General features: G+C 43.3%; 1 protein-coding gene across 3 annotated transcripts in view; it reads left to right on the forward strand.

The window, feature by feature from the left end:
* LOC115169640 (adenylate cyclase type 1-like) overlaps nucleotides 1–12197 on the forward strand; it is a 73413-nt gene that overhangs the window by 40990 nt on the left and 20226 nt on the right. For all 3 annotated transcript variants that reach the window (XM_029725461.1, XM_029725462.1, XM_029725463.1), the window contains exon 8: nucleotides 11178–11333. In XM_029725461.1, coding sequence (XP_029581321.1) covers nucleotides 11178–11333 — 156 coding nt within the window. The remainder of the gene's footprint in view (nucleotides 1–11177; nucleotides 11334–12197) is intronic.

The raw sequence follows: 12197 nt of genomic DNA on the forward strand, positions 1-12197 counted from the left end.
ATGAATGATACTACCTAAACCATCTAAACTGAAACAACGATTTCAGTAACGGGTGCAATAAGTCCAACTAACATATTGGATTAGTTTAAATGTGTTACTTTTTTCGAAGACCTCAAGAATTGTCTTCTGATGTGATTTAAGCGTTGACGTGCACTCAGAACATGCATTTTCGTTGTTTGTCTATTAATAATTGTAATATTTATATTGAATAAAAAATCCTAAATCAAGAAATATAAAACAGAGAAAACTAATTTTATGGGGCGCTATTAGATTTGCTTATTAACCATTATTTTATCAGTTATATTAACAGAAAACACATATCTTGTACACAGAGGATCTGGGAAAGAGTTGCAGGGTAGATGAGAGAGAAGAATGTGCCTATATAAGTCAAACTAACTTGCAGGTGATTGTTGACACATCAACCAGGATCAAAGGGCAGGGCAATTTGTGACTTGTTTTGGTAATCAGTGGTTGTTTTGAAGGGGGAGTGGTTTCTCCTCTCCTAGGCAATCAGCAATTAGTACAGGGAGGTGTGCTCTTCACCTCTGCTAGGCAACTAGCAATTAGTGTTAGTACTTCAGTCTCCCCTGTTTTCTCAATGGCAGTTCAAAGCGGTGGTTGTGTCAGTAAGGCCGTCACTGAAACAAAGAAGTTTCTTAGAGGAGAGAAAGAGAGAAAGAGAGAAAGAGAGAAAGAGAGAAAGAGAGAAAGAGAGAAAGAGAGAAAGAGAGAAAGAGAGAAAGAGAGAAAGAGAGAAGGCTCCACACTGCTCTCTCACTTGAGTATCTTACCTAGTTATTTTTTCTGATCTCAGTTTGCTCGTTTGTAACTGTGTGGGTTTTCTATACCTGTTCACTCCTCTCCCTGTAGGCTTTACAGACGCTCCCACCCCTTGGCTGCAACCCTTCTAATTTAGTGTACCCTGCGCGCACAAACCATGTGGAATTCTGGGTCTGTTGCAGCATTTGGAACTGCTGATCTGCGGTTAAGATCGTCGAGTTCATTTCAGCCTATGCTGCCCTTCAGTCCCTTGACTTTTTGGCCCTGATGGAGACATGGCTCACCCCAGAGAACACTGCTAATCTAGCTGCTCTCTTTATCTGACTACGTTTTCTCTCATAGTCTGAGAGCATCTGGTCGTCGCGGTAGTGGCACAAGGCTACTAATTTCTCCTAACTGGAGATTCTCTTTTCTCCCTCTCACCTGTCCATCTGTTCATTTGAATTCCATGCTGTCACTTGTCCACTCAAGCTTAACATAGTTGTCATCTATCGCCCATCAGTTAGCCTTGGAGAGTTCCTCAATGAGCTTGACACCTTGATAAGCTAATTTCCTGATGGCTCACCACTGTACTTGGTGAATTCAACCTCCTGACGTCTGCCTTCGACTAATTTCTTTCCCCTTGCCCCCCCTTGTCTCTGATCACTACTTTGTTTCCTTTTCTGTCTCCCTTTCCTCCAACCCTCCTCCAACCCTAGCCACTAAGCCCCTACCTAGCCACTAAGATGGTCATATGCCATTGCAATCTTCACTCTCTCTCCCACTACTCTCCTCTTCTATCCTAGCATCTCTCCCTTCTGATAAATCATTCTCCCTCCTGATTCTGCCTCTTCGACCCTACTCTTCTCTCTTTCCGCATCATTTGACTCCTCACACTGTCCCCATTCCTCCTGGCTGGCTCGGCCCTCCCCTCCTGCTCCGTGGCTGAGTGATTCATTAAAAGCTTACAGAACAGGGCTGCAAGCAGCTGAGCGAAAATAGAGGAAAACTAAACTTCTGGAGGACTTATCATCCTTTCACTCCCTCCTCTCTACCTTCTCTTCCTCAGTATTTGCTGCTAAAGCCACTTTATATCACTCTAAATTTCAATCTTCTGCCTCTAATCCTAGGAAATTATTTTCTACCTTCTCCCTCCTACCTCTCTGCGGACGACTTCGTCAACCACTTTGAAAAGAAGGTTGACGACATCCTCTACTCATTCACTCAGCCTATTGAGTCCACTGGTCCCACTCACACAGAACTACCCTACGCCTTGACCTCCCCCCACCCCCCAGATTAAATCCTGCGACTACGGAGGTCTGGCCGCCCGAAAACCTGCCTGCTCGACCCCATCCCCTCCCTTCTCCTTCATTCCTTACCACTGGCTGCGTCCCCTCTGACTTCAAAATGGCCCGAGATGGTTCCCTCCACTAGAAACCCAGACTCGACTCATCTGACGTCAAACTATAGACCTGTATCCCTTTATTTTCTTGAATGTACTGTCTCTGATCAACTCTCTCGTTATCTCTCTCAGACCGAACCAGTCAGGCTTCAAGACCGGTCACTCAACCTAGACTGCTTTTCTCTGTCACTAAGGCTCTCTGCACTGCCAAAGTTGACTCTCTCCTCTGTTCTCATCCTCCTAGATCTATCTGCTGCCTTCAACACCATGAGCCATCAGACCCTCCTCTGGGAGTCTCAGGCTCTGCACACTTTTGGATTGCATCGTACCTGGCAGGCCGCTTCTACCAGATGACATGGAGAGGATCTGTGTCTGCACCACGTACTCTTACTACTGGTGTCCCCTAGGGCTCGGTTCTAGGCCATCTCCTCTTCTGTCTATACACCAAGTAACTCGGCTCCGTCATCTTCTATCATTGCTATGCGGATGACACTCAACTACTCCCCCCCTCCTCCTTCTGACACCCAGGTGGTGACACATCTCTGCGTGCCTGGCAGATATCTCAGCTTGGATGTCGGCCCACTATCTCAAGCTCAACCTCGACAAGATTGAGCTGCTCTTCCTCCCGGGGTATGTCTGTCCGATCAAAGACCTCTCCATCACGGTTGATAACTCCGGTGTTGCCTGCCCAGAGTGAAAAGAACCTTGGCATGACAATGCAAACATCAAAGCAGTGACTCGCTCCTGCAGGTTCATGCTCTACAACATCTGTTAAGTACGACCCTACCTCACACAGGAAGTGGCGCAGGTCCTAATCCAGGCACTTTTTCCACTCAATATTTTGAATATAAGGTACAATCATCAATGCGCTTTGAAATATAGGTGGGGGCAATGTACCGGTGGGGTGGTCTAATTAGCATATTTGGGGGCATGATCCAAAAATTGTTATTTGTACCAACTGTCAGTGGAAGTGGTTGATGCCTATGTTGTCAAAGGTTGAGCACCTCTTAACACTGTCAGTTTTGCAATCTTTGTAAGGGCATATGAGCTGCACTGTTAAGAGGTTACTGTGCATTTAGCAATACCTTAATGGAAGTTACTTGCTGTGAATTTGCTTTACCTAATTGGCAACCAGCTGTAAAGTTCAGTCATGTAAGAGCCAGTAACCGCAAGCAACTCAGTGGCAACTCACTGGCAGTAGCTCACTGTACCTTCACTGAACTTTTCTGATAGCTTAGTAGTTGTTATAAGCTTTCTTTGTGGTGAGCACACTTGGGCTCCAGCCTCACCTGGCCTCAACCTCTTGGTTGGCAACAAACTGATCTTTCTGTCACACCATCAGGTCAGTGAACATGACAGACATCAGCCACAGTCAGTTATTGTGAATTTTACAATAACTATTTGCAGCAAGCTGACAGTAAATGATTGAAAATTGAACATGAACATCCCAATGACCAACTGCCTTTAAAGTAACTGGAAAATCCACAGTAACAGCTTAACAGTGCAGCTCTTGATTGTAGAATTTGGAGTGGAAAAATGAGATACTCAGCATAACAATGAAACCACTTAAACTAGTACAACACTTCCACTAATGGTTGGCACAAATACAACGTATTTTAGACCATGCCCCCAAATATGCTACTGAGCCCACGCCAGCACATTGCCCCCAATGGCCTTCACAGGAAGGCCAAAAAGAATATCACAGACATCAACCACCCGAGCCATGGCCTGTTCACCCCGCTGTCATTCAGAAGGCGAGGTCAGTATAGATGCATCAAAGCAGGGACCGAGAGACTGAAAAACGGCTTCTATCAGACTGTTAAATAGCCATCACTAGTCGGCTTGCACCCGGTTACTCACCCCTGCACCTTAGAGGCTGCTGCCTTTATATAAACTCAGCAAAAAAAGAAACAGCCCTTTTTCAGGACCCTGTCTTTCAAAGATAATTCGTAAAAATCCAAATATCTTCACAGATCTTCATTGTAAAGGGTTTAAACACTGTTTCCCATGCTTGTTCAATGAAACAAACAATTAATGAACATGCACCTGTGGAATGGTCGTTAAGACACTACAGACGGTAGGCAATTAAGGTCACAGTTATGAAACCTTAGGACACTAAAGATGCCTTTCTACTGACTCTGAAAAACACCAAAAGAAAGATGCCCAGGGTCCCTGCTCATCTGTGTGAACGTGCCTTAGGCATGCTGCAAGGAGGCATGAGGACTGCAGATGTAGCCAGGGCAATAAATTGCAATGTCCATACTGTGAGACGCCTAAGACAGTGCTGCAGGGAGACAGGACGGACAGCTGATTGTCATTACAGTGGCAGACCATGTGTAACAACACCTGCACTGGATCGGTACATCCGAACATCACACCTGCGGGACAGGTACAGGATGGCAACAACAACTGCCCGAGTTACACCAGGAATGCACAATCCCTCCATCAGTGCTCAGACTTTCTGCAATAGGCTGAGAGAGGATCTGCCTGTTGTAAGGCAGATCCTCACCAGACATCACCGGCAACAACGTCGCCTATGGGCACAAACCCACCGTCGCTGGACCAGACAGGACTGGCAAAAAGGGCTCTTCACTGACGAGTCGTGGTTTTGTCTCACCAGGCAGGATGGTCGGATTCGCGTTTATCGTCGAAGGAATGAGCGTTACACCGAGGCCTGTACTCTGGATCGGGATCGATTTGGAGGTGGAGGGTCCGTCATGGTCTGGGGCGGTGTGTCACAGCATCATTGGACTGAGCTTGTTTTCATTACAGGCAATCTCTATGCTGTGCGTTACAGGGAAGACATCCTCCTCCCTCAGATGGTACCCTTCCTGCCGGCTCATCCTGACATGACCCTCCAGCATGAGGATACCACCAGCCATACTGCTCGTTCTGTGCGTGATTTCCTGCAAGACAGGAATGTCAGTGTTCTGCCAGTGCCAGCAAAGAGCCCGGATCTCAATCCCATTGAGCACATCTGGGACCTGTTGCATCGGAGGGTTAGGACTAGGGTCATTCCCCCAGAAATGTCCGGGAACTTGCAGGTGCCTTGGTGGAAGAGTGGGGTAACATCTCACAGCAAGAACAGGCAAATCTGGTGCAGTCCATGAGGAGGAGATGCACTGCAGTACTTAATGCAGCTGGTGGCCACACCAGATACTGAATGTTACTTTTGATTTTGACCCCCCCCCCTTCCTTTGTTCAGGGACACATTATTCCGTTTCTGTTAGTCACATGTCTGTGGAACTTGTTCAGTTTATGTCTCAGTTGTTGAATCTTATGTTGATACAAATATTTACACAGATTAAGTGTGCTGAAGATAAACGCAGTTGACATTGAGAGGACGTTTCTTTTTTTTGCTGAGTTTAAATAGACTTGGAAACACTGGCCACTTTAATGATGGAACACTAGTCACTACACCTGCAACTAGTCACTTTAATGTTTACATACTGCTTTACTCATCTCATATGTATATTCTGTATTCTATTCTACTGTATTTAGTCAAAGCCACTTCCGACATTGCTTGATCTAATATTTATATATTTCTTAATTCCATTCTTTTACTTTTAGATTGTTGTGAATTGTTAGATACTCTTGCACTGTTGGAGCTAGGAACACAAGCATTTCGCTACACCTGCCATAGCATCTGCTGAATATGTTCATGTGACCAATAACTTGATTTGACTTACATTTCAAAGTTCAGTGAAAGTAAGGTAAAAAAACAAGTCATTTTACAACAATGAGACCTTAATTTAACTGTAAAAATACTGTATTTGTACTGCAACTCAGTAGCTAGTAACTTACTGTGAAATTACTGTTAATTTTTAAGTGTGCAATAAGCACATCTGAATTATCCTATAAGTATAACTGTAGAACCTGTCATTGGTTCTGCCTAGAATTAGAGGGTTCTTCAAGAGAGGGTTCTAAATGGGACTCAAAGGGTTCCTCTACAGCAGGGTTCCCCCAACTGGCGGTTCGGGAGACGGATTTGGCCCGTGGGTGATTTTATTTGGCCCCTCAAGTTTTCTGAGCAAATGTGTTTTTTAAATTAATTTTTGGATGGTTGGACATAAGACACCATCAAATCAGCTCCAACTGATTTACATTTTGGAACTCTGTTCCAAAGTATTCCCATGCATAATGGAGATATACAGTATGAGATCATATACAAATGTAAGCAAGGTTTGAAATTATTATGTTGTAGTCAAATATTATATCTGTTTCTTGCTGTCAATTTGCAGTCTACAAATCATTTGTAATTATGTTCTGGACCACTGACCATCCGCTCAAAAAAGAATCGTCCCACGGCTGAATCTAGTTGATGATCTCTGGCCTACAGGGACAAATTACAGATTGTCTATCGGTTCTAATCTTTTAACAATCTTTATGATACCCACAGAACCAGTGGCGGAGCAGGAAATTCAGGTTGTGGAAACCAAGAGGTTGTGAGTTCAAATCCCAAGCGAGGTTGACTCCCAAGTCTTAAGATTTTGCTAGTCTCCAAAACTACACCCATCATTATTGTATTTTCCAGCATGCTCTATTGCAGTTAGATTTTTTTAATTGTTCATTTCAATATCTGTGTTTTTGAATGTACAGTTGATCTCGGAGTTTACATACACTTAGGTTGGAGTCATTAAAACTTGTTTTTCAACCACTCCACACATTTCTTGTTAACAAACTATAGTTTTGGCAAGTCGGTTAGGACATCTACTTTGTGCATGACACAAGTCAATTTTCCAATAATTGTTTACAGACAGATTATTTAACTTATAATTCACTGTTTCACAATTCCAGTGGGTCAGAAGTTTACATACACTAAGTTGACTGCCTTTAAACAGCTTGAAAAATTCCAGTAAATTATGTCATGGCTTTAGAAGCTTCTGATAGGCTAATTGACATAATTTGAGTCAATTGGAGGTGTACCTGTGGATGTATTTCAAGGCCTACCTTCAAACTCAATGCCTCTGCTTGACATCATAGGAAAATCAAAAGAAATCAGCCAAGACCTCAGAAAAAAATTGTAGACCTCCACAAGTCTGGTTCATCCTTGGTAGCGATTTCCAAACGCCTGAAGGTACCACGTTCATCTGTACAAACAATAGTACGCAAGTATAAACACCATGGGACCACGCAGCTGTCATAACGCTCAGGAAGGAGACGCGTTCTGTCTCCTAGAGATGAACGTACTTGTGGTGCGAAAAGTGCAAATCAATCCCAGAACAACGGCAAAGGACCCTGTGAAGATGCTGGAGGAAACACTTACAAAAGTATCTATATCCACAGTAAAACGAGTCCAATATCAACATAACCTGAAAGGCCGCTCAGCAAGGAAGAAGCTACTGCTCCAAAACCGCCATAAAAAAGCCAGACTGTGGTTTGCAACTGCACATAGGGACAAAGATTGTACTTTTTGGAGAAATGTCCTCTGGTCTGATGAAACAAAATTAGAACTGTTTGGCAATAATGACCATCGTTATGTTTGAAAAAAAAAAGGGGGAGGCTTGCAAGCCGATGAACGCCATCCCAACCGTGAAGCACGGGGGTGGCAGCATCATGTTGTGGGGGTGCTTTGCTGCAGGAGGGACTGGTGCACTTCACAAAATAGATGGCATCATGAGGCAGGAAAATTATGTGGATATATTGAAGCTTGTGGAAGGCTGAAATGTTTGATCCAAGTTAAACAATTTAAAGGCAATGCTACCAAATACTAATTGAGTGTATGTAAACCTCTGACCCACTGGGAATGTGATGAAAGAAATAAAAGCTGAAATAAATCATTTTCTCCACTATTATTCTGACATTTCACATTCTTAAAATAAGGTGGTGATCCTAAATGACCTAAGACAGGGAATTTTTACAAGGATTAAATGTCAGGAATTGTTACAAGGATTAAATGTCAGTAATTATGAGAAACTGAGTTTAAATATGTTTGGCTAAGGTGTATGTAAACTTCCGACGTCAACTGCACATTGATTGATTGATTAATTAATCAATCTTATGCTACACAAAGATAAATAACATACATTTTTCTAAACTAATCCAATCTGTTAGTTGGGCTGTTAAAAAAATGGCATAGCTTTCAAATAGGCACATTCTTCTCTTCTCCTCTACCCTGCAACTCTTCCCCCAGGTCCTTGATGTGAAAGAGATGTGTTTTCTGTTAATATGTCTGATAAAATAGTGGTTAATAAACAACTCTAAAAGGGCCTCATAAAATTAGTTTCCTGAGCTTTATTTCCCCTGGTTTCGTTTTTTTTATTCAATATTAAAATTATTAGTAGACAAACAACGAAATTTATGTTCTCAGTCCATGTCAATGCTTAAATCACATCAGAAGACAATTCTTGAGGTCTGGGAGAAAAAAAAATGTTTTAGATGTTTGAGTGTAATTTCCCTTTAATTGTGCATCCAACAAGAGAGGATGTGTGGTTTCTGCTGTTAGGCCTACTGCTGCAGCACATCCTGGCAGGGTTTGCTAAACAATCACCACTCAATTTATACAAATAAATAATCATGATGTGGTATGGTCAGGTAAGCCTACTTTGCCGAAGGTTTTTGGGGAAAGTCTTTAACTACCCAAAAGACGGTTAACATTAGCAATGCTAACTGGCTACGTACAGAGCAGACAAACGCACACACCAAACAGACAGAAGGGAAATATTGCTGGAATTTAATGGGCAGATATTATGTTACATTTGGCCTTTTAAATAGAATAGTGGCTAGCCAGGGGTGGGATAATGTCAATGTGACATTAATTGGGTAGTAGCCGGAAGCCTTTCTGTTTATCACAGTTTGCGATGGAACACATGAAAACATTTATGTATACTGAACAAAAATGTAAACTCGACATGTAAAATGTTGGTCTCATGTTTCATGAGCTGAAATCAAAGATCCCAGAAATGTTCCATACACACAAAAAGCGTATTTCTCTAATTTTGTGCACAAATTTGTTTACATTCTTGTTAGTGAGCATTTCTCCTTTGCCAAGAACTTATGCCAGGGACAATAAAAGGCCACTCTAAAATGTGCAGTTTTATCAAACAACACAATGCTACAGATGTCTCAAGTTTTGAAGGAGCGTGCAATTGGCATGCTGACTGCAGGAATGTCACCAGAACGTTTGCTGGAGCATTTAATGTTCATTTCTCTACCATAAGCCACCTCCAATGTCTTTATAGAGAATTTGGCATTATGTCCAACCGGCCTCACAACCGCAGACCATGTGTAACCACACCAGCCCAGGGCCTTCACATCCGGCTTCTTTACCTGCGGGATAGTCTTAGACCAGCCACCTGGACAGCTGATGAAACTGAGGAGTATTTCTATCTGTAGTAAAGCCCTTTTGTGGTGAAAAACTCATTCTGATTGGCAGGGCCTGGCTCCCCAGTGGGTGAGCCTATGCCCTCCCAGGCCCACCCATGGCTGTGCCCCTGACAAGTCATGTGAAATCTATAGATTAGGGCCTAATTTATGTATTTCAATTGACTGATTTCCTTATATGAACTGTAACTCAGTAAAATCTTTGAAATTGTTGCATGTTGTGTACATATTTTTGTCCTGTATACTTTAAAAATCGATTGGTGAGTTACTCATACAGTAGGTTAGCTGCGAGCTACACTACCTGTTGGAGACCCCTGACTTAGACCATTCTGGTCAGACCAGCTTGACTAGCGTCTGACCTGCACTGACCAGCATAGACCAGCATTGACCAGCTTGAAATGTATGCTGGTCTATGCTGAAGTAACTTTGATATATAGTACTGGACATAACCTTGGTCATACTGTATGTGGACAGATGTAGTTTGACTGCTAGAACGGACAGATAATACATTTTAAAGGAACCTACCTGGTAAAATGTTGTCCAGATTTCAAAAAGACTTAACCTCTCATTAACTTTCGTTTTCAACATAAGGTGAAACATAATCGGTCTGAACTGAACAGTATTTCAGTCCTGTACTACTGTACTCTACATGTTCAACATGCTGTGTTTATTGTAGAAAGTGTTGGGTATGTTTTTCATTGAGTTGTCACTCAGTCACGGTTGTTCAGATCCGATGGGTTCCCTTACAGTCTCCCTGATGTTTGGCCTCAGCTCTGACACTGTCTTGTCAACAGCCTGTGGCAGCAACACACACACACACACACACACACACACACACACACACACACACACACACACACACACACACACACGACCCCCCCCCGCCCCATCCCCTTCTAGTCTTCACATCTCCAACAGATGTGCCACTAGCAGCATTCATATATCCGTGTCAGTTCATAATCATCTCTCCTCTCCTGCTATCCCCCTCTCATACCCTGCAGACTTTATTCGGTCTGGAGAGGGGGGTCTAACTTCCTGATGCCTGTGTATTTATCCAGTGCTGCTTGGCTATTCATCTGGTACACTGTAAAGAAATGCACAATGCACACTCTGGTGAGGTGCGGAAAAACGGAAGATAAACAACCAAGGCTCTTTAGCAGAGACGTTGGTTAATAAATCCACAAGCAAGGAGAGATGAGTGTATGATTTTTTTGTTGTTGTTGCGTTGTTGTCCGTCAGGTTTCAGATTATGTAAGAGCTTGATGTGGATCCTTATGTGAACCTTCACAGTAGTGTCACTTTTGTCTCCGGGGGGCCGTTTAGCCACCCAGGCCTCTTCTGCTCTCCTCCTCTGTCCGATGCGGGACACTTGACTAAGGTTACGTCCCAAATGGCTCTCTATTTAGAGAATTCCTTTTTGAAGTAGTGCACTAAATAGGAAATAGGGTGCCATTTGAAACACATGCTGGGTTAATCCTCTTGATAGACGAGCCGACAGCTCTACTTCATCAAAGAGAAGAGACCGAGAAGAGGCGCCGTAGGGAGGGTTGGTGTTTGTGTGCATGTGTTTGTGTACTGTAATCTGAGACGAAAACGTAGTTATCCGTATGAAGTGTATCTACAGTACATTTCCTGTAAGTATGTATCATAGTGTGTATCCTAATCCCTGCTCTCACTGCTTGTTTGTTGACAGATATTCCCAGGATTGATTCTATCGGATATAAAGCCTGCCAAAAAGATGAAGTTTAAGACGGTTTGCTACTTGCTTGTGCAGCTCATGCACTGTAGGAAGATGTTTAAGGCTGAGATCCCCTTCTCAAATGCCATGAACTGTGAGGACGGTGACAAGGTAAGATCTTTGAGTGTCTGTTTGTGTGTGTTGTCTATGTGTGGGTGAGTTTGTATGCATGCTTGTTTGTGTGTGTGTGTGTGCGTGGTGTAAGGGAATGTAGAGACAAAGGGAGAAGGTATGTGTGTGTACATGTGTACATACATGTGTACGTGTGTGTGAGCATGCATGTGCGTGTACTTGTCTGCGTGCAATGTGTGCTTCCCAACCAACCAGACTTTGTTACTTTCAATTCCTTTGGTAATATGGCTGATTGTCAGTGTGTTACCTTGACCTTATGTCCCGGTAAAGATATCCTGAAGTCTGGCTTCAGTTCAACTCTGGCTCAGGATATTTAAATCCAGATACTCAGGTCTGTGTAGGTGTGTGTGGGAAAGGAGATGTAATGCAGCGGATAAGAGCCAAAAGAAATCTCGCCCTTTCAGATAAAAACATCAAACTTAGTACAATCATTCTGTAAAGGGCATAAGAATCTCTGTGGTTACATTTATATAATATGTCACAGAGCTCTGATGCTTGTGAGAACCCTGGATGAAAGCATGTAAACATAGCTTTCAAAAGAGAGGGGATTGGAGTGAAGTTAAAATATACTCGACACAGACTGAGATATTCAGATTCAGGCCACACACACACACACACACTCTCTCCAGGCTGAAATGACAAATGAACTCGGAGAGAGAGGGAGAGTGGGAGATGGGAGACGAGGAAGGAGTGAAAGGATGAGTGCGCTCGGAGCAGCCGTGGGTGTATGATGTGATGAGTGTCCTATGCTCCTCGGACCATCTCCAAACAATTGGGTCACATGCAGGGTGGGAGATGGAGAGACTAAAGAGAGAGACTAGAGGGAAAGCGAGAGGGCGACGG

This window comes from Salmo trutta, chromosome 31 (assembly GCF_901001165.1).
Source record: "Salmo trutta chromosome 31, fSalTru1.1, whole genome shotgun sequence".
NCBI lineage: Eukaryota > Metazoa > Chordata > Actinopteri > Salmoniformes > Salmonidae > Salmo > Salmo trutta.